This window comes from Nomia melanderi, chromosome 11 (assembly GCF_051020985.1).
Source record: "Nomia melanderi isolate GNS246 chromosome 11, iyNomMela1, whole genome shotgun sequence".
Taxonomy (NCBI): Eukaryota; Metazoa; Arthropoda; class Insecta; order Hymenoptera; family Halictidae; genus Nomia; species Nomia melanderi.
The window spans coordinates 13899714-13920914 of record NC_135009.1 but is presented as its reverse complement, the minus strand read 5'-3'; the positions used below and the strand labels follow the sequence as shown (position 1 = coordinate 13920914).

Below are 21201 nucleotides of genomic sequence, written 5' to 3'. Positions count from 1 at the left end.
GTACGTGCGTGTTGCGCATCCGACGCGGGCGTCGATATTGATTGTTGCCATAAGTGGTCGCAGCGTCTCTATAGAAACTGGGAACCTACATGTATACAAACAATCAAAATTCCAGTTATCATTTCAGATGCGAAACGGCTTTATTTTAGTCCTCTTATTTTTTATCGTGTCCGTTCGGTAAACAAAAATAAGGAGGCAAATAATCGAAGGTCACAGGTCAACGCAGACGACGAATGTGTTTCCACGTTAACGCTGGCGTCACGCTATCCATTGATCCGTTGCCTGAAAAATATAAGAATAACTTACAGCAGTAAGCAACGAAATAACCGCTCGCATACACATACACATTGTGCCCGCATTTATGTAACTGACAATACATTTTAAACATGCATGAGCATTTTCTGTATCAATTACACTAGCTTAAAACTGGAAAGTATGCATAAGTAAAATAGAACGGCCACGTGTAAGCATGAAAACTCGTGAATAATGATGACAACGATGCAAGCTAATGATATTCACGCACGCAATATTTCCTCGGAAAAATTGCAATATGGAAAACAACTGGAAGAGTTTCTGACGCCGATTTTCCGTATAAATTCGGAGGAATCCGTGGCTCGTAATCGAACATTCCTAAAGGTACAGTATGAAAATGAAATGAAAATCGTTTAATGATGGTACGGTCCCTGTAAGTTTCGATGTTGAACATTTGGACAACGTGAAGGCCAATTGCATAAGATAACATTTATTTTCATTACTACGAATTAAATGGATCTTTTGCGATAGAGATGTCCGTGCGAACAAATACATTAAAATCAGTATTTTTGAATAGGACTTGGAACTCGCAAAAGCTCGCTTAAGGACTTACGCAGCGTATACACCCACCGACCGGGAATTGCAGCAACGCGTCATGGAATATCGCAGAAATCTCCAAAAACAAGGTCGAAGGTCGGATTTTTTGTGACACCGTGTCAATTGCACCTTGGGGGGCGAACCACGTATTTCCTCGGTCTGATAACTCGAGCCGAACGAACAAACTTTCAAGTGAAAAGTTTGTTGATCGTTAGGATCGATGAATCAGACCGAGGACCGAAAAGGACGAGACAGGCCTAACGACGAAAACAAGAAAAGTCCTTAAATAAAGATGTTCCAACGAAACTACACGAATGTGCCGTTAACTCGAAACGTGGAGTAAGCTGTGTATTTTTAGCGTCGAGATGTTTCAAGGTTTCAGTTTGAATAGATTAAAAAAATATTGTTCTATGATGCAACGAAATATTTCGGTAAATATTGAAAAATATCGATGCTTGTTAAACAAGAATTCATGATTGTGTAATATTTGGTGTAACTTGTAAGAAAATACGATTATCGACGCTTGAAACGACGCAGACTATTTTCAAAATTAAGGGCACACGATGAAAGCAATTGGATCACTTTATCTCGATAGTTACGTAATTTCATATTACAAAGAAAATTCTATACTTACGGTATGGTGCGGCAACGCGGTAGTACAAAGTGTTCTTTTTGCTACACAAAGACCGAATAGCTAAGCCGGGAATGCGAAAGGAGAACACGTTGACAACTGCAAACGGTATTCACCTGTCGGAATGGAATATTCAAGTTCGTTTTCTACGTGCGACAGCATTATCGTCGCTCGTAATTACTGACACGCAGAACGTGTATGTACGATAGGATAAGTTCGTTTCAGGAGTTGCCTGATAACAACCTAAACCAATAATTCGACAAAAAGCCCCGTGTAATGCCACCGCGTTAAATTCCACCCACGAGCATTAAAAAAAAAAAAGAAAAGAAAAAGAAGAGAAATATTCAGGTTACGAGCTTCGTCAATCATAGAATATATATATTATTATTTATTAATTATGTGGCATTGAAGATTATTAAGCCGAGATACTCGAAGATAATTGCTACCGTGCCAAACGATTGCCGATATTTGCTTTGTTATGTTGCCTTGAAATACTGATAATTTGGGAAATATTTTAAGCTACCGGTTGCTACTCGATCTTCGTTTACTAGGTTCTCGATAAGGCGTAAACATACGTGCTCAAAAGTGTTCACCGTTAATTGCTCTACGCCGATCAGAAATTTAGAGAGAACTGACTGGCGATAGACGGCACGGACAATGTTTTAATATACAATTTTATTTTATTTCTACGTGGCACCTGTTTCTGGCAGCTGAGCAAACGGAATTGACTTTGAGAATTTCTCGATCATTGTGCGACGCCTGAGAACATCTGTATCAACAGCTTCTTTATCTCCACCGTACATCATGCGTTTTGTAACTTGATCCCGATGGCAACAAGGTGTTTCATAACTCCTAAACATGCTGTAATTGGCAATTGGATTTTTACGGGTACAAATTGAGTCACAACGCTTCTTTTTTTTCTTTCTTTTTTTCTTGCGATCGCTTTTATTTAATTTATTTTAATAAATTACAAACGATAGGTTTGTCTTTAAATATGCGTGGAACCAGCCATGGAATAATTCTTCTTTCTTTTTCTAAGGTAATCGTAACGTACAAAAAGAACGTAATGATAGCTAGTATCGCTTCGAAGTTTTCTTTATCGTCATGTTGTATGTAGGAGCATAAACCGGTAAAGCTTTTTTTGCGGCGCATTACTGGCGTATTAAGACGTTATCACCCTACGGTCAGCCGACCGCAATGTCCATCAAAAAAAGTAGTGCACCATTAAACGAAATAAAGGCAACATTCAATGTTATTTTTTTTTTGTTTTCTTATACGGAACAATGTTTATTATATTCGCGTTTACTTTTATTTTACGACTCACTGTCAAGCGTAAACAAGAGAAAGTGAACTCTATCAATACTTAGTAATGGTACTGTCCTTCTTTTTTTTTCAAAGGAAGACTAATACGTATGAAAAGGAAACATGAATACTTTTCGAGCATCCTAAAAAAATACATTGATCTTTTTTACTGCTTGTAAAAAACAGTATGTTTTCAATAAATAATGTGTGTGCGTGCATATTCGCATGTTAAATACATTAACACAAAGTGTTAATCTTTTTCTAAATTAAGCTAAATTTGATGTGGATCATCAGAAGTTTTGGAAGAATATAAGTCAAAGAGTATAAAATTCGTATGTAACCCATACTCTTATATGAACCGAATTGCATAAACTAATTATAGCTAATATAGCTTTCACGTAACTAATTTGTAAATGGAACAACTATAATCTGGCTTTATAGTCCATTTCTAAATTGTATTATCATTAAGTACTTAGAAATTTGTTGATGATAGGTGCAATTCTTTCGGGATTATTTAAGTGGACATGGTGAGTTCCCTCCACTTCATGGTACTCAAATCTTTTAGAACCCACTTTTATTTGATCCAAGATCTGATGATAAGCGTTTGGATTGTCGTACTTCAATCCATTTGAAGCGCGAATATTAAGGTATGCGCATTCTATTCGAGCTGCATATGCAAGTGCCAAATCTATACCATCTGGTACACCCAATCCAGCAATCTAAAAACAATACGACGTAAATATTATTGTACGTAGTATTTTATGGATTGTATGTACTGAAGTTATTCTAAAATAGTAGACATATATTACCTTCAATCGCGTGTCTCGTGAAAAACAATACCGATCGGGATCGTAAGAGGGTCGTACACCACGTTTCATTAATACCATTGCACTTTCTTTGGTTACAGAACCTTTATAGGCATCCTCTACTATATTAAGTACATCTTCATAAGTATAGGATGGAACATTCTCATTATCATGCGTTTCATAGATTAAAAACTTATCAACTACAGCACCGGTTAAAGCAGCACTTTTTGTTACGCTTCTTACATTAGGGCCTGCAATATCTATAGAGATAATGAACTCCACTTCATTGGGAAAAGATGAAGCATATAAAAATGCTATTATTCCTCCCAAGGAATGTCCAAGTAATTTTATCTAGAATTAAAAATAAATAATTACATGAAATATTAAGTTAAACTAAATATCTTTCCGTCAAACGTTACAGTGATATAGCAGAAAAAAACAAATAACAATGACTGTCAGATTTATATACACATATGGGCAATGCCTGTAACGTGAGTTAAGGAGTTAAGTCAACTGATATGGGAATAATTATATAGTGTTCTAACTAATTGTGGAGTAGTAATGTTAATCTATTCGCTAACCTTATTCCATTTAAAATGCTTAACGATTCTTCTGAGTAGAATTATGCCATCCCAGTAAACATAATAGTACTGGCTTTTTGGATAATGAGAAGATAAACCATGTCCTGGCATATCTAAGCATAATATAGAAATCTCATCAGACAATAAAGGTACTAAATTGTCAAAACTTCCACAATTGTCTTGCCATCCATGTAATGCTATTATCGGTTGTTGATCCATTGACCCCCATAATCGTCCTAAATAATTATTATTACACTGCGATAACCCACACTTCTTTCAAGAATAAACAGAGATAAATTTTTAAATTTACCAACCGCTCACATGACCCCATGGTACAGGAATCGTAATTTCTTCTACACCTACAAATCAATTACGCGATTAAGTAAATACAATCTATTTTATCAAAGAAGAGCATTAGCTGTTTAAAGATAAATGTGTTAGCTTACTCCGTGTTTTCTGTCCATTTATATTATCAATAGAGGTAGTATTTTGACTTCCAATACTCATCTGGCTCCAAAAGATGTACTGACAGTGATTGAATTATGTGTAAGGTTTCTTTCTGTTTAATTTGTATTGCACCTGCACTTTTAAATTACTTCTACCTGTTGAAACTGAATTACTCTTTTCCTGTTCAACAAATACTAGAACAGAAAGACAGTATCACCTTTGATGCTCAAAGTTCAAAATTATAACTACAAATCATCACAGCTTGCATAAAATATTTCTTGTTACGTCACTGTATTTTATAAGATAACGGACTTTCCAAGTAGTACTATGTATATACATAAAATACGTTCGTATTTATTTCTTAAATATTAAAATTATACGCACGTTAATTACACGTAATGTCCACCGTTTTCGTGTAGATCTATCGTAAAATTTTTGAGACGTATTAAATATTATTTCAATGAATTTCAGACAGCAGTGCTGTTAACTATTTCTGAAGGGAAAATTCGTTCTTAGTTATCAATGATCAAATGATTAGATAGTGTTTCCCGGATTGTAAATTTGAGAGAGTTTCGACTGAATTCTTCGACGTCACACTTCAAAACGTGGAATGAACAGTTTCTATATAGTTTTTTCGATTAACGGTACAAAATTGTGTTCTCAATTTATGGTTATCTCTAGATCCGTCCTCTCAAGTACGACCGCGTGTTGTATTTAGACTATAACAACGTATAAAAACACACGCGAAACAACATTAACGAAAAACATGAAGTTGTTACATTAAACAATACGAATAAAATTGATTAAACAATTCAGAAAATAGGTATATTTATTATACTTCACAGGATTATGGACATATTTTATAGCTAAAGTTGTAAGACTTGCATTTATAATTTGTAAGATTTTGTAACTTGTCATGATATTGAAACATAATTTCAAAATTTGTTCTAGATTTTATTTAAATTAATTTAATTTGTTGCGGTCGTAATTATTGCAATCATTGAGATGGAAAATAATGATCATATAGCAAAGACTGTCATCCATGCAGGAACAAAAGCAATCAATTTTGTACCTGGAACCAAAGTATGTATTGCAAACACTCATTTGATTCCAACATTCCTCATGTTGGAATTTTAAATAAATTCTATTTGTTATACTAATAATGTTTAAATTTGTAGGTTATTTTTCATTTTAAAACAACAAAATGTGATCCTGAAAAGACAGTCATTGATGACAGTAAAGTTATGGGAAGACCAATGGAGCTTATTTTAGGCAAACAGTTTAAACTAGAAGTATGGGAAGTTATTATACAAAAGATGGCATTAAAAGAAGTGGCATGCTTTAAAGTGCCTAAAAGCGTACGTTTGTGATTGTACATGTACACGTATAATGTATAGTATAAATATTAACAAATGCTTTACTAATATTTATTGATTTAGCTAGTCACAACGTATCCTTTTGTGTCTAAAACATTGAGAGAAGTAGGAAAAAAACAATCAGAAAAACGTACCCACCATTGTTGTGGTGTAACTTTGCAGAATGAAGGAATAGGATACGATGATTTAAATGAACTTATCAAATGTCCTCAAGACTTAGAATTTACAATTGGTGATTATTTTAAAATAAAAGTAAGATCAGAAACATCTAAAATATCTTAAATTAATTGTTTCATATTGCAGAACTTACTAATGTAGTATTACCGGATGAATATGAAAAAGAATCATGGCAAATGACTGAAGATGAGAAACTGAAAAGTATCCCAGAAATAAAAGAGAAGGGAAATGCATTATTTAAAGAAAAAGACTATGAAGCAGCATGTAATGTGTATGCAAAAGGAATTGGAATGTTAGAGCAACTTATGCTTGCGTTAGTATTTTATATATACACATGCTTGATTTATAAATATTATTAATTGTTACATGTAATTTATAGTGAGAAACCCAATGAAGAAGAATGGTTGACTTTAAACAGATTGAAGATACCATTACTTTTGAACTATGCACAGTGTAAATTGAATCAAAAAGAATATTATGCAGTTATAGAACATTGTACTACAATTCTGAAACATGATCCAGGTTTGTTATATATTTTCTCTGTGTATATAAAAAAATACTATGCAAATACACAATTTGTTATTATTAGATAATGTCAAGGCCTTGTACAGGAGAGGCAAAGCATATATAGGAGCTTGGGATGAAGAGAATGCTACTAAGGATTTAAGAAGAGCAGCACAGTTGGATTCTGCATTGCAAATGACAGTTGAAAAAGAGCTTCAAGCATTTTCTGCAGTTCTTAAAGAAAAAAATCTAAGTGACAAAAAACAATTCTCGAAATTATTTAAATAGTAAGTAAATAGTGAGTATATGCATGTGTATATATATAAAAGTCAACAAGATACAAAGAACAATTATTGTGAAAGAATTAAAAAGTTTAAATGTGTCAACGCACAACATTTTCTTTCTGTTTGAATATTTATTAATAATTAATATGTATTGTCACTCAAACTTTTCATTGATGTAATATAAATGTAATATGTGATATATTTATACATTAACAATAAATCAAAAGAATAAGATACACAAATTTTAACTTCACTGAAGTTTTCAAATACTACTATAGACTACCTTGTCACATGTGGTATCACAGGCATTGTAGTTTGCGGGGCTTCGTGTCACATGTCTGAATTACCGACTGTATAAAAAATTAAAGATTTTGTTCTGTCTTCTACGCCTAGAGAATGGTCAATAGAAAAACTATATCAAGAAAACCAAGCAATAAATACAGTAAACTAGTATACAAACCAGTACCCATTACAATGTTATGCTTCAAACTCCCAAACACGTGAAGCTATATATTAGCACAGACGGAGTATAGGATAAAGAACATGCAATGTAAAATTTAATTACATGTGGCCGGGGTCGTACAACCCCCTTACGATTTTTGTGTCACGCTCTGTCATATCGACTTAAACTAGTCTTGCATGGCAGCGCTACAATTGATAGGATTAGGAATTAGAATTGCAACGTAGAGCTATCTGAGATTTTTGAACTGAAAAAAATTCTTTTATTATTAACAATATAAAATTGGAGAGACCACTAATCGATGGGAATTATTTTTCTGATACCAAGTCTAAACATACTATAAATCAGTAAGAGTGAATAGTTTATATACATACGAAGTATTATATTTAATATTTTCAGAAGAGCAGTATAACAGACTGAAAAGAGATCAATTTTATAATATGTATTTTAACCAACAATTCCTCGCCTGTGGCGATACTATATGTCACCAACAGTGAACAAACATTGAGTGAAATAAAACCCCTGAAAATATGCAACCTCTTATTCCTCCTGGAAGGTAAGTACAGTAGGTTGTATGTTTTCAGGTATTAATTCCATTTCCTAATAAAAAAGAAATAATTTAATTTTTAGCCCTCTGATAGGCAGTTTCTGAAACTTATTTTGAGTTTGTCAACGGAATTTTGTTTTTGCGCCATCTACAAACCTCGTTTCAGAGATAATTTATTAATCGGACTATGAATGGAACTGTCAGTCGACAAAAAAGTATCATGTTTGACATATGGCAAAATATATTTTACATTATTTCAGTCAAGCGTAAAACATGGATTGTATAATTTTTTTAAATACGTATATGTGCAATTGTATTTAAGGTAATTACACAACTTTTATCAATAATTGTGAAACTTTCATCGTAACCGATTTGAACCTAACCTATGATATAGCAGGCTTTTAATTCGTATGTAATACGATTTGTAAAGACTGTTTAATAAATTTTCCATGTATTCTTTATTTCGTTTTGTTTTTAATTTTCTTACGTATTAACGTTATTTTAAAACATTCTTCATGAAACATCTTCCATGATGCTGTAATATTTGAAATCACGTTTGTATTTATTGGAGTAATTGGTTTCAAACTAATACAAAATTCAATGTTTTACATTTTTAGATATATTATATACGTGAATTGGTTAAAATGAAGCTTGTGTCAAAATTTGTGGATAAAGATGGGGAAGGGTAAGTAAACTCATATTATGCCATTATCTGTACTATGAAGGAATATTAAAATTTAAAATAAAAAAAAAATTGTTAGGCACGTGTCTCTCGTCCCAGAGAATACAGAAGATATGTGGCATACATATAATATCATTACTGAAGGAGACTTTGTTAGTTGTTCTACAATTAGGTATAATTTTTAATCATTATGACATATTAATCGTTATTAACTTTAAGGAAAACTGTATTAAATATTACTTTACAATTTTCATAGAAAGGTGCAAACAGAATCATCAACTGGTAGTTCCAATAGCTATAGAGTCAGGACTACTCTTACGATTTGTGTAGAAGGCATTGACTTTGATACACAGGCCTGTGTTTTAAGACTGAAAGGTAGAAATGTAGAAGAGAACAAATATGTTAAGGTAATGTAACTCAAATCATATAACATGCATCAAAAATGTAATATTTAATTAGCAGTACTTCCTTATAGATGGGAGCATATCATACATTGGATGTAGAACAAAATCGAAAATTCACCATCACAAAATCTAACTGGGATTCTATTTCCTTAGAAAGAGTTGATACTGCATGTGATCCTACACAGGTAAAATTACATTGCCAGTAGTACTGATCAGATATCTTTTCATATTTGTTTAATTAAAAACTTATGTATTTTATTGCAGAATGCAGATGTTGCTGCTGTGGTAATGCAAGAAGGTATAGCTCATATTTGCTTAATAACATCCAATATGACAATAGTACGCGCTAAAATAGATCAAGTTATACCTAGAAAGAGGAAAGGAAATGTTTCACAACATGAAAAGGGTTTAAATCGATTTTATGAAAATATTATGCAAGGAATTTTGAGACATATAAATTTTGATATTGTGAAATGCGTCATTCTTGCTAGTCCTGGGTTTGTGAAAGACCAATACATGGACTACATGACACAACAAGCTATAAAAACAGATAACAAAGTAATATTGGAAAACAAAAGTAAATTCTTGCTTGTTCATTCTAGTTCAGGTTTCAAACACTCTTTAAAAGGTAAATTAATTATTGTAAGGAAACTGGTAGACAGTTGTGTAATAATTTTTTATATTTTTATAATGTAATTTAACAGAAGTTTTAGCTGAACCAGCAGTAGTCTCTCGAATCTCTGATACAAAAGCAGCAGGTGAAGTGAAAGCTTTGGAAACATTTTATACAATACTGCAGACTGATCCTTCTAGAGCGTTTTATGGAAAGAAGCATGTGAACAAAGCTAGTGAAGCACAAGCTATCGAAACATTACTCATTTCAGACAAATTATTTAGGTAAATGCGAAATAGCTTGTTTTATTTAGATTCAAGATTAAATGAATTAATTTGTTTACTGTTACAATCTAGATGTCAAGATGTAGCCCTAAGAAAAGAATACGTCACATTAGTAGAAAATGTGAAAGATTCTGGCGGGGATGTAAAAATATTTTCAAGTTTACATGTATCTGGTGAACGTGAGTTGCACTTAATCATTTAATAATTTAATAATTAAAAGTTGTATGTTTTCTTGACAATTTCTACCATATTTTTAATATGTTTATATTCAGAACTGGAACAAGTAACTGGGGTAGCAGCAATATTACGTTTTCCTATGCCGGAATTAGAAGACGAAAGCGATGGTGAAAACGATTCAGAAGAAGATGAGTGAGAAGTTTAATACAATACGCTAACGTACAATTTTGTATATATTTGTGCTGTGCGCAATCAAAATATATTATTAATGAAACTTCAAATGAATTATTCCTCTATATATATTGATTATTCTTTTCACATTATCGTTGGAATCCATAGATGTATTTACCTTTAAATTGCTTTCATTAATACACGTGACGTAAGATGGCGCCACTTTAAAGTTCTAAATATTTTAGTCTCTTCTTGTTTTCCTTTGGAGAGCACGTGGAATACTTTTACAATTTACTTTTTTATGTTTATGTAGTTTCTTAATATTTAACTGTATTAGCATCGCAACCAAGATGGTTGTAATCGGAAAGAAAAAGGTATTTATTAAAATTATATAATATATCTATTGTTTTTGATTAAATCAAAGCGGTTGAGGTTATTTTGACATTGAATAAATCTGGAAAGCTACTGACTTATATTTTGAAATTTGTAGTATCAGTCTGGAGAAGGAGCGCAGTTTATGACGAGGAAAGCTGCTTTGAAAAAATTACAGCTTTCTTTGAATGATTTTCGTAGGCTATGTATATTAAAAGGTATATACCCAAGAGAACCCCGTAATCGTAAAAGGGCTCAAAAGGGTGAGCCTGGTATCAAGACATTGTATCATAAAAAAGATATTCAATTTTTATTGCATGAACCAATAATATGGAAACTAAGAGACTACAAGGTAATTTAAATCAATTCCTTACCATTACATTTGATATATAGATTTATAAACATCTAAAACTACTGTATTTTTGTAGATATTTAATAAAAAAGTGGCGAAAGCTAGAGCATTGAGAGAATTTTCAGATATGAGGAGATATTTAGACAATCATCCCACTTTAAAATTGGATCATATTGTCAAAGAACGCTACCCAACATTTATTGATGCCCTGAGAGATCTGGATGATTGTTTGACGTTATGTTTTTTGTTCAGCACATTTCCATCTCTTAGTCACATACCGAGAGATCAGTCTTTATTATGCAGGAAACTGAGCATAGAATTTTTACATGCTGTAATTGCTGCTAAGGCTCTGCGCAAAGTATTTGTATCAATTAAAGGATATTATTATCAAGCTGAAATTAAAGGTCAAACAATTACTTGGATTGTACCACATCACTTCTGCTTTGAGCCTCAAGCAAAACATGAAGTAGACTTCAAATTGATGGCTATATTTGTGGAATTTTACATTATAATGTTGGGCTTTGTTAATTATAGACTCTATCACACACTTAATTTGTATTATCCTCCAAAACTCACTACTAGTGGTAAGATGAATTTAATCTTTCCGAAAACACGCTCAAAATGCATTAATATTTAATTCTCACCCAATGTCAATATTTTATTCACAGAAAACAATGAAAAGACACTTGTGGACGAAGAGGCATATGTAGCAGAAAGAATAAGTGCATTAAATGTATCACTGGTAACACTTGATCCTACTGTGCAGAATGCAGAAGATGACGGCTTGGATATAGATCAGTTTGCAACTGTAAGTACGAATTAAACTAGTATTGTGTGCACACTGTATTCTTATTTAATGTATTTTCAACTTAGGATGGTGACGCGACGAAGTTGGAGGAGGCCAAGGCAGAAGCAGAGAAAGTTAAAAAGTTGAAAACATTATTCAAAGGTCTAAAAATATTTTTGAATAGAGAAGTGCCGAGAGAATCATTAGTTTTTGTCTTGCGTTGCTTCGGAGCCGATGTATCTTGGGATAAATTACTGTTCGTTGGGGCAACGTTCGACGAAACTGACGAAACAATAACTCACCAGATAGTGGACAGGCCTAACATGACCATACAGTATATTTCCAGGTAATGTGTAGTACTTCTAATTCGTCGTACCTTTATTTACTTAATTAAATAATGTCTGGTCACTAACATCGTTATAGGTATTACGTACAACCGCAATGGGTTTTCGACTCTGTTAACGCCAGAGAATTGTTGCCTGTAGAAAAATATTTAATGGGCTGCGTTCTTCCGCCTCATCTTTCGCCGTTCTCAGACAGCCGGCACGACCAGACGTACATTCCTCCAGAGGAACGTGCTCTTATGGATCACGATTTCAAACTGAACGATGGTATACACTTCTCTTAGCGCAGTGAAAACTAATATTTATTAATCAGCGAAGATTAAAAACTTCTTTCGTTAAACAGAAGACAGCGCGTCCGAAGAAGAGGGCAACGACGACGAGAAGGAAGAGGAAAATCCACAAGACGAAAACGAGGACGATGAAGTGGAAGTGAAGCAGGAAGAAGAAAAAGAAGACGACGTTGAAGAGGCGTCGACAACAGAAAACGAAAAGGAACGAAATCGGTTGAAAAAGGTTCATATCAATTACACGTATTTTCAATAATCTCTATTGCCATTTCATTATCAATCTACCTGTTAATCGTAGAAAAAGGAAATGAAGGTGAAAAGCGGTACAGTGACGAAAGAAGATCCACGAGAAAAAAGCCGACAGGATAGGCAGGAGTACCGGCTCCGAGAGCGAATGATTAAAAAGAAGCACCGCAATCTGTACAGGAGCATGATGAAGGGTCGCGAGGAGAGGTCCAAGGAAATATGGTTGCTCCGGAAGAAGAGGCGCATTCACGATCAAACCGAGAAACAGCAGCGCAAGGAGGCACGGAAAAAGAAGAAAGCTGTGTCTGCCGAATAAGAAGAAAGAAAAGAACAATAAGAAAAGCAAAACGACGAAAGACTCCAATTAATATTAACATAAAAATAGTATTCCAACTTTGTTCTGTATATACCCGAATCGGACACGTTAACATTAACATCTCACATTTCTCTTTTATGGTTGTCAGACGCAAGCCCGGATATGAATTCCAGAAAAAAAAGTATATTTCACGCGATCACAAGCCTTGCAATGATTTCTTCGTCCTGTACTATCCTTCACCTCGAACCCCGTTTAAATATCTGGATGAAAAATAGAAGATGGAACGATATAAGGTATAAATCATTGATGATTTGATAGCGGAACGTGACGACTTTCTCGATGGCCGTAGGTACAGTTACGCGTAATGGAGAGATGCCTTTAATCCAGTCCTCCCACTTGCCGGAGGCCTACGCGTACGACGATCCTGGTCCCTACCTCTCCGCCGAAGGACTTTGAAGGCCAAGCTACCCACACACGTTTAGCCTACGCGATACGTGCTCCCACGAAAATCGTTCCTCGTGGTGGTCTTCGTGGTCCGATAGCCTCGCGCGAATCGAAAAGAATAAAAAAAGAAAAAGAGGAAGAGAAGATTGAGCAGAGATGAAAAAAAAAGAAAGGGAAAAATGAGGTCTGCGAGTTCGATTGATCCGTGATACGACCACCCCGAAGGTCGTGCATTGATCTCGAGAGATACGATCGCGGAGTTGCTCTTTATTGCGTGCTCGTCTCGGTTGTCCGATCGCTAACCCGTCTTTGATTAGCCGCGTGACTTTCGCTAGACGAATTAACAGCGAAGGACAAACCGATTTGGCGGCGGATAAATTACCGTCGATGCATCCGGCCGCCTCGCGGTACTGTTCACCGCGTCACCTTGAACGTCGAATATCGGAATTGGACGCGAGCGCGCGGAAGACCGCGTTTATTACTTCACCGTTCCGTCATTTTTGACCTCCTTTTTTCCTCTCGGAACGAACGCGCGGGCGAAAGTGCCGCGTCCCCGCGATGCTCGCCGGTACGGTGTCAACCCTTTGCATTCGAAAGTTTGGTCACCGGAAATACCCAACGATCTCCGACGAGATACTTCGAAATTAACGACGAAGGAACGAAGCTATTCGACTTACAATATCCCACGCATCGATGCGTTGCACAATACTATATACAAAACTTGATAATTCTATACCAAATCAAAACTGTCGAGTCCAAGGGGTCAAACAATACCAAAACGTGAATCTAAACACCACCTAGGTAATCCTCTGAAGCGTTCTAATCTGTAGAAGCTAAAAAACGAAGCTATTCAACTTACAATATCCCACGCATCGATGCGTTGCGCAGTACTATATACAAAACCTGATGATTCTGTACCAAATCAAATCAATTTTCGAATCCAAAGGGTCAAACAATACCGAAACGTGAATCTAAACACCACCTAGGTAATCTAAAGCGTTCCAATCCGCAAATTACACAGAACTAAGGAAACGTTCTCCAGGTTCGAGGAAATAAATCAACGCTGACGCGGCCGAGTTTGACGACGAAAAATCGTTTCCCGATAGCACAATCAACAGGTTGCGCAGAGCCAGGAAAAAACGGGTTCGGCGAGGTCGGCGATCGACCGAAAGCGTGTCGCTGAATTGTTCTCGCTCGAGTTTCCGCGGCCGGTCGCCGATTTCTTCGGCTATTTGCAGTGGTGACTGGACCGATGTGTCGCAGCTGGTCTCGTCGGTGTACCCGCCACACGCGTCCGGTCCGGCCGCGGTCGCGCGCGCGCGCGCGTATACCTGCGCTGCGGATTGGGAGCTTACGTCATCCTTGCTATTCCTGTTCCAGCCCATCTCCGGCGAGTATCCTGAAAACGAGCGTCCTCGGAACCCGCGAGGCGACCGCCTAACGTCCTAATCTAGCCGAGGATCCCGCGACTGGGTGGACGCCGCTCCGCTCCGCTTCGCTGAGCCCGCGGACTCCGGGCAATCCCGAATGGAAATCGACGCAGGCCACGTTCGAGCCAGGGAAACCGCGAGATATTTAATTAGAGGACGAGCCAGTTTAATGCCGGGCATAACTCGATAAAGAGCCGAGCCGGGGCAGGGTTCGTTAACGGCGATGATCTGTGGGAATCTCGCGTGGCGCATTCTTTTCGCGGGTCGGGCGCGCGCGATTCCCGGAGGAAAATGAAATTCATTCCGAACCGCGGAACGACGCCGGTCGAACGGATCGTGCGCTCGTATCGGTGCGAGTACTTTTATGTCCCCGTTAATAGACTCATCGCTGTACCACGGGTTCTGCGAATTTCGAATGTCACCGGTCGTTCGGGATTTACCGCGCGCGACCGGCTGAAAGTGAAGATATTCGTTGCGACGAAGATATTCGGGGAGACGGTGAATTTCCGTCTGCGATTTCTTCCCTGGATTTTATGGCCACCCTTAATGCTCGGTTGGCTATGGTACGGGGACGTTTGTAATTAACACGATTATGGTTAGAGTACATGCTCTTTGTTTTTTGAGCTACTGCTTTTGAGGTATTTGTTACTGAAATGAACATGTAAGCAGTTGAAATATTCACTGGATTAGGGGTTGAAATGTTAATACTAGATTTATAGATGTTTATTCTATAGTTTGTTCTGTTGGTTCTAGAACACGTGTTTATTTATATAGATCATGAAAGTTGTAGCTTAAAAATTAGTGTTACAATGTATAATTGCAGGAATTGAAGTCAACACGATAGTGCTTGCGTCACGTTTTACCGACAATTTGGAAGGATAACAAAGTGTATTCCACTGTAAGTGTAAATTTTCTTTCAAGATACTAAACTCGGTAATAGCGAAGCATGTCTTTTGCATTTTGTCACCGATAGCTTTGTATTGTTACGATTAATATTTTTCAGATTGATGCGTCGTATAAAGTAAATATTAAATACCAAATTTTATCAAAATCAGGTGGCTAGTGAGAGCCACTCGAGTGCAAAGGTTTAATATTCGTGCTTTCTAGGTTGCAAGCGGGTAGTCCGAAGAAAATATTCTGTTCGCCGTGGAAGCTTTAAGACCGACGCGACATCCAGAAGGGATAAGCGGTAGAAATATCCGCGGGACGTAACGCTCGCCGGTTGTCGACGGAATTTTACTTAGTCCCGGCTTTCATTTCTTTTTCTGCGTCGAAAAGGAAGATATCGGCGCTGGATTTGGCGCGAGGCGCGACTGCTGCCGCGTGGGACGGCCGCGAGTACATTCGGGCTGCCCACATGGAGCGCCGTAACGCATCGGTCAGTAAAATATCGAGGCTCTCCGGCGTGATTTTGAATGGCCGCCGGTTTCGAGGAAACGTCGCTGTTGCGTATGGGAAAGGAAATTATTCGGAATCCGCGTGGAAAAGGAGTGGTCCGATGGTATTTTTCTTGTTGACGTAGGTCATCGCCGATCGACCGGTTCCCGCGACGGCGATGACTTCTCCTCTGTTCTACTCGATTTTCGTGTTTCCCTTCTGTTCCCGTTTCCACGACGGAAAATCGATCGTCCAACTTGTTTGCCTTTAATTTCAGAACCTTCACCTACTTGCCAAACGTACCGCCGAACCGGATAACGCGTTGACGTTCACTTTGAAATCGGCAATGGAGAACAAAAATTCCTTTTTGTCAATTATTCGATTCCTGGGGTGTTCCATCAAGGTTTCACACTTTCAGAATAATATATTCTTTTATTTGTAATACTAAGAATACAGAACAGTCGTTGCCGTCATTTGCAGGTACATTCACCAGCATTGGACGGCCAGGGACGATACATTAACATATTGATCGCCACCGGAGTTACTAAAATGTTTGAGGACATACGAAGGAAACTGATGTCGAATTGAAATATTCAATGACACAAGTAACTAAATAATACCACGGGAACTATGGTATCGAACTATCAGTAACCAATTCCAGTACCATTGGTCGACGTGTTCACGTGTTAACCAGTTAACTGTGTTTGACGAGTATACACGTCATCGTAAAGCTTGACATATACTAATTCTTTCAGCGATGAATTCTTTATTTTTTCGCATAAACATCTAATTCTTCTTTTTTTCGCTTTGATCTTTCATTAAAATATACTCTACGCGCATTCGTCCCTTCGACGAGTACACGCTCCATTTTTTATTTTATTATCTAGACCGAGAGGTTTCTCCAACGAAATTCCACAGTTAACCGGTTAAAGATCAACATTATTTCCGATGTGCAGAGGTCATCGAGGAAAGGAGGACCGACGGCGTCGTCGCAGCGAGCGAAACCGAGAGTGCTTCCCACAGGCGTCGCGAACAAAAGCGATTTCACTCGTTTGTCCGCGGAGCTCCGTTGCAAAACAAAGAATACTGGATGGAGGAGGCTCGCGCGAAGATTTTCCGACGTGTCGGGAAAGGGGGGGGGGGGGAGGGGACCGATTCGAATACCGCGCCGTCCTTGATTTTCATCGGCGGCACGCGTAATTGCCGTGTAACGTTACCGATCGGAATCTTCGCCGATGAAGAAGACGTGATCGCGAGGAGGACCGACGGGAAAACGGAAAGCGTAATAAAACCCGAAGGATACCATAGGCAACTCCCGTTGCACGGGTGAACGGGTAATTATATAATCAAGGCTATTACTGCATTAGATAATCGATGCCCGTCCGTGATAAAGGCTCGTTATTTTAACGCGTGCACAGACGCGAACGATTTACACGGATTCTTTCGAGATCACGCGGATTAATAACATCCCGAAGATGCACGACAGTCGTGCTTCTTGCGGCGATTTAATGGATCGCACGGTTGTTGCCGTGGGCATTGATTAACACCGGAACCACCGCGCCGTCGGTTCTCTTATTTCGCAATTGTTGATACCTCAAACGTGATAACCGTTTGAGTGGCAAGCAGCGCGATCGCGCTTCTCCGCTAGATTACTCACGAGCGTCGGCCCATCTGTTTGTAGGATTAAATCGGGCCTACTCGCTGTTTTCCTTTTAACGCGTTCGCTACGCGTGACTCGTTTCTGTTTTTCTAATATTTTGTGTAGATTCATTGGATCGAAGGGAATGCAGACCGTCACCGAAATAAGCGCTGGTAGCGAACGTGTTGTTTCCATCTGTTTCATTGTCTGCTTAGAAATGGAATTAGAATACTTTCGCTTGAAAGCAGAAAATAATTCAGTTTCCGAACTAAACTGAACTCTCGTAAGACACGTGGCACTCAAATGGTTTGAACGTACGCAATGATCTTGAAAATAGTTTCACTGGAACAGCATAAGAAATGTCGAAGAAATCGAAAAGAATGTATGATTGTTCCATTTTTAACAAGATGCTCGAATCGTAAAAGGAAACCTGTTGTTTTCTTCGAGAGAAGCAAACCGTTTCTCTCGTGCACGATTCGTCATGATTGTATCGTACCGTGAACGGCTCATTTGCGACGCTGTTACGTTCGCGGCAGATGATCGCGCGACGAATTGTTCTGTCAATAGTGTCCGTCGACACAGATTTTTGTCAATATTCTCCTCGACTTTTTGCTTCGCCCTCCGTGGACGTTGCGAGCGACGCCGGTCCCCGCGTCCTGTCGACGTCCGCTTTTTATTCGCTCCGTCGCCGGAACAAACGTCCGCGATCACGTTTATTAAAGGCCGCGGGAAAAGTCCGTTTAATGAAGTTTAAGATCGCGTGACGTTCAGCTGCACGTTCGATTAAGCGTGCCGGGTAATTGCGGCCTTGAATCGCAGGGGCGACGAGCGTCCGAGAGGTTCGACGTTCCGGAACGAGTCGTTGACAGTAATTATTGTTTCGCTATCGGCAAACATTCGGGCGTAAAACGATTGGAATGAAATGTGTAATGGCGGACGATAGTGAGAATTAGTCCCACTGAATAAGTCGCCAATCGATTTGACACACCGCGATTGCGGAGTTTGATATTCAACGCGTTAAGCGCCATGAAAATCTCAAGCGTTATCCCGTAGAGTTTCCCTTCTGCAGCAAAGAAAAGTGGGAAAATTATTAATTACTTAGTTATTAAACAGTGTCATTTTTCGGTTATCTTGTACGTTACGTTTCTGTTGTTTTCTGGTCATTTAGCATCGAAGAACCAACGCTAGATTCACGGAACTCGTCAATTTGACGGAAATCAAATTTCTCAAGCGTTAGTAACAGTTCAAGTTGTTGATCGGTGCAATCACGCTGTATTGCAGTACTCTAGTTTTGAATACAATTTTCTCGATCTACATAAATGGACACGTTTCCCAGGAACAATAGAACGAAGTGTACAATGAACCAGTGAATTCGTGAAGCTCTAATATTCAAATCTCACAGAGCACTGCAGTAGTAACTAGTAACTAGATCACTTGAAGTCTAAACCGAGGAGTCCATTAGACCGGTCAGTTTTCATCGCTCCTCGGCGAATGTTCTACCGGTTTCACTTCCTAATTCCCGATACTTTCGATCGTTAAATTAGCATTCGTCGATACGGTTACAAGTAACCAATGAAACCTATAAAACTGCAAACCGCGAAGACACCTCTTGCCCCTGCGCCGTTCCGGCAGATATCAAGTCATCTCCGAACTGCACAGTACTTATGTAAGCACGCAGATACGCGTCCGCGGCAGCCGAAGGGTTAAAGCGCGTCGCCGGTTACGCTTCTCATTAAACTTCGGGGGGGCTCGTCCGCGGACATGAATCAAACGAGCGATCGCGCGTTTACGGCTATCCCGTGAATCAAACGGAATGCCTTCCACGCCGCGTTTATGCGCCGCCTAATCGGAACGGGGAAATCTACGCGAATAAGCCGATCATCGTAGCCGATCCGGCGGCGACCTCCAGCCAATCTAGGAATTCCTGTTCCGCCGCGCGGAAAAGTGCGTTATCGTGTGTCGCGCGAGCGAGCGAGCGAGCGAGCGCACGCGCGCCTCGCTCGTATTGTGATGTAACGTTGATGAATCAACGAACGGATCGGCCGATCGTTCACCGATCGCGTGCCGGTACGCTCGCAAATTGGTCAATTACCGGTACGACGACGCGACCGCTCGGCGATATTAGTTTTCAATCGAATATTTCGCGCGACATTCACCGATCTATGATCCTCGTTCAATGATTACTTGACTTACCGGAACAGGTATCTAGGGTTCACCCGGAAATCGTGGATACTTCTTGCGAATCGCGTAGAATCTGTCGATGCAAGAGGAAAAATATTAGAGAGGAAAGATGGCGTCGATTTTTTGATATTCCTTGATTTTCGTATATTTTGATGGGACGAATAAGAGATGAATCGTATCGGAACGTATCGTGCGAGCGATTAAATACTGTTTCTGCGAATAACACATTTTGTTCTCTAGAATATGTATTTTCTGGTCGTAGCCGCGGCTTTTTGCGGCGATTCCGATCCTCGTGAGAACGCTCGTTAACGAGCATTAACGGGCCATTCGGCGGGGGGAGCCGATAATTGACCGGCGGATCGAGGAAACCCACGCGGCGGAAGGGTCATTCGATACCCAATCGGAAGCGGTTGATCGATCGACCGATTTGTTTCGTGGGGGATGACTTGGTGCGGGATAAAAATAGATCGGGAGGATATGGCGCCTAAGAAACCGGAGATACAGGGAGAGTTCTTTAACAGGTTGAATGCCGCACGATTTCATAGAGTGAAATACGCAAAATAGAAGAAATATAATATTGAATCAGTTGTTTAAATTACATTATTAGTATCGGACGTTGACATAGCTGAATAGCATTAGATAGCATTATTTATACTATAACTTTAACTATACTAATTCGATTTACTAGAAATGTTGATCACTAGAAATGTTTAATATCTTTTAAGGAGGCGAAGACGATATTCCTTGAAACTCGAGGGAAATCACAAGTTGAGGAACAAAGCTATTTTATTCCAGTATTTCACGTATCGAGGTATTAAACAAAGTTCAACATTAAATATCAGATTTTATAGTTTTACTGCGTCAAATCAAGTCACCTCTCGAGTGCAACAAACAAAGCAGAAATAAATTATTGGAAGGTAATAAGAAAAATAGAAGTAAATAACAAAACAAATAATTAGAATGGAAACGAATACATAAACTTAACACGTCGAATACCGTGGGGGTCCCCGGCCAAATCAAATTTTCGTAGTGCGAAGGGTTAATTCTTAATCAGTTAGAACATTAACTTCCTCGTCACAGAATCCTAAATGCCTGCTGATCCAACGCTGCGAACCCCGGTCGAATCTCGTC

General features: G+C 38.4%; 5 protein-coding genes and 1 long non-coding RNA gene across 10 annotated transcripts; 5 read left to right on the top strand and 1 right to left on the bottom strand.

Annotated features, from left to right (window-relative positions):
• The first annotated feature begins 33 nt into the window (after window positions 1-33).
• LOC143175045 (uncharacterized) lies at window positions 34-4176 on the top strand. The gene is made up of 3 exons (XM_076371859.1): window positions 34-636; window positions 830-945; window positions 4010-4176. The coding sequence occupies exons 1-3, from the start codon at window positions 487-489 to the stop codon at window positions 4032-4034; spliced, it is 291 nt and encodes a 96-aa protein (XP_076227974.1). The 5' UTR covers window positions 34-486; the 3' UTR covers window positions 4035-4176.
• LOC116432210 (aryl-hydrocarbon-interacting protein-like 1) lies at window positions 703-7199 on the top strand. 3 transcript variants are annotated; one of them, XM_076371858.1, is made up of 7 exons: window positions 703-938; window positions 5568-5699; window positions 5795-5974; window positions 6056-6224; window positions 6296-6482; window positions 6549-6691; window positions 6759-7199. In XM_076371858.1, exons 2-7 carry the CDS (start codon window positions 5622-5624, stop codon window positions 6959-6961), a joined length of 960 nt encoding a protein of 319 aa, XP_076227973.1. In that variant the 5' UTR covers window positions 703-938; window positions 5568-5621; the 3' UTR covers window positions 6962-7199. The 3 variants fall into 3 exon arrangements, with proteins under 3 accessions (XP_076227973.1, XP_031844615.1, XP_031844618.1); XM_031988755.2 differs by lacking the exon at window positions 703-938 and adding an exon at window positions 941-1676; XM_031988758.2 differs by lacking the exon at window positions 703-938 and having other exon boundaries at window positions 6781-6948.
• LOC116432211 (putative serine hydrolase) lies at window positions 2392-4765 on the bottom strand. Its single transcript, XM_031988761.2, has 5 exons — window positions 4616-4765; window positions 4484-4528; window positions 4170-4405; window positions 3592-3939; window positions 2392-3501 (listed from the first exon to the last, which is right to left on the bottom strand). The coding sequence occupies exons 1-5, from the start codon at window positions 4674-4676 to the stop codon at window positions 3247-3249; spliced, it is 945 nt and encodes a 314-aa protein (XP_031844621.1). The 5' UTR covers window positions 4677-4765; the 3' UTR covers window positions 2392-3246.
• A 617-nt stretch (window positions 7200-7816) lies between the features above and the next one.
• Window positions 7817-10401, top strand: pelo (pelota mRNA surveillance and ribosome rescue factor). Its single transcript, XM_031988747.2, has 10 exons — window positions 7817-7973; window positions 8048-8286; window positions 8582-8649; window positions 8726-8818; window positions 8903-9053; window positions 9122-9235; window positions 9315-9678; window positions 9755-9947; window positions 10020-10126; window positions 10220-10401. Exons 3-10 carry the CDS (start codon window positions 8609-8611, stop codon window positions 10318-10320), a joined length of 1164 nt encoding a protein of 387 aa, XP_031844607.1. The 5' UTR covers window positions 7817-7973; window positions 8048-8286; window positions 8582-8608; the 3' UTR covers window positions 10321-10401.
• Window positions 10402-10499: 98 nt separating this feature from the next.
• LOC116432190 (pescadillo homolog) lies at window positions 10500-13195 on the top strand. Its single transcript, XM_031988713.2, has 8 exons — window positions 10500-10669; window positions 10786-11019; window positions 11096-11603; window positions 11688-11827; window positions 11893-12152; window positions 12230-12417; window positions 12494-12663; window positions 12736-13195. Exons 1-8 carry the CDS (start codon window positions 10646-10648, stop codon window positions 12997-12999), a joined length of 1788 nt encoding a protein of 595 aa, XP_031844573.1. The 5' UTR covers window positions 10500-10645; the 3' UTR covers window positions 13000-13195.
• Window positions 13196-13480: 285 nt separating this feature from the next.
• On the top strand, window positions 13481-20903 carry LOC116432202 (uncharacterized). Of its 3 annotated transcripts, none has more exons than XR_004236079.2 (4): window positions 13481-16251; window positions 16528-16653; window positions 16731-16855; window positions 17207-20903. It is a non-coding gene; the product is annotated as an uncharacterized LOC116432202 (long non-coding RNA). The 3 variants fall into 3 exon arrangements; XR_012999647.1 differs by having other exon boundaries at window positions 17138-20903; XR_004236076.2 differs by having other exon boundaries at window positions 16731-20903.
• The last annotated feature ends 298 nt before the right edge of the window (window positions 20904-21201 follow it).

Excerpts from the sequence above, each read along its gene's own strand:
- LOC143175045 (XM_076371859.1), top strand. The coding sequence starts at position 487 with ATGATGACAACGATGCAAGCTAATGATATTCACGCACGCAATATTTCC. Across the intron at positions 637-829 it reads GTAATCGAACATTCCTAAAG|GACTTGGAACTCGCAAAAGC; the intron begins GTACAGTATGAA and ends ATTTTTGAATAG. Across the intron at positions 946-4,009 it reads CTCCAAAAACAAGGTCGAAG|TGATATAGCAGAAAAAAACA; the intron begins GTCGGATTTTTT and ends CAAACGTTACAG.
- LOC116432211 (XM_031988761.2), bottom strand. The coding sequence starts at position 4,676 with ATGAGTATTGGAAGTCAAAATACTACCTCTATTGATAATATAAATGGA. Across the intron at positions 4,529-4,615 it reads AAATGGACAGAAAACACGGA|GTGTAGAAGAAATTACGATT; the intron begins GTAAGCTAACAC and ends ATTGATTTGTAG. Across the intron at positions 3,502-3,591 it reads CACGAGACACGCGATTGAAG|ATTGCTGGATTGGGTGTACC; the intron begins GTAATATATGTC and ends TATTGTTTTTAG.
- LOC116432210 (XM_076371858.1), top strand. The coding sequence starts at position 5,622 with ATGGAAAATAATGATCATATAGCAAAGACTGTCATCCATGCAGGAACA. Across the intron at positions 5,700-5,794 it reads ATTTTGTACCTGGAACCAAA|GTTATTTTTCATTTTAAAAC; the intron begins GTATGTATTGCA and ends TTAAATTTGTAG. Across the intron at positions 6,483-6,548 it reads TTAGAGCAACTTATGCTTGC|TGAGAAACCCAATGAAGAAG; the intron begins GTTAGTATTTTA and ends TGTAATTTATAG.
- pelo (XM_031988747.2), top strand. The coding sequence starts at position 8,609 with ATGAAGCTTGTGTCAAAATTTGTGGATAAAGATGGGGAAGG. Across the intron at positions 8,650-8,725 it reads GTGGATAAAGATGGGGAAGG|GCACGTGTCTCTCGTCCCAG; the intron begins GTAAGTAAACTC and ends AAAAATTGTTAG. Across the intron at positions 9,948-10,019 it reads ATTTCAGACAAATTATTTAG|ATGTCAAGATGTAGCCCTAA; the intron begins GTAAATGCGAAA and ends GTTACAATCTAG.
- LOC116432190 (XM_031988713.2), top strand. The coding sequence starts at position 10,646 with ATGGTTGTAATCGGAAAGAAAAAG. Across the intron at positions 12,418-12,493 it reads CGATTTCAAACTGAACGATG|AAGACAGCGCGTCCGAAGAA; the intron begins GTATACACTTCT and ends TTCGTTAAACAG. Across the intron at positions 12,664-12,735 it reads AACGAAATCGGTTGAAAAAG|AAAAAGGAAATGAAGGTGAA; the intron begins GTTCATATCAAT and ends TGTTAATCGTAG.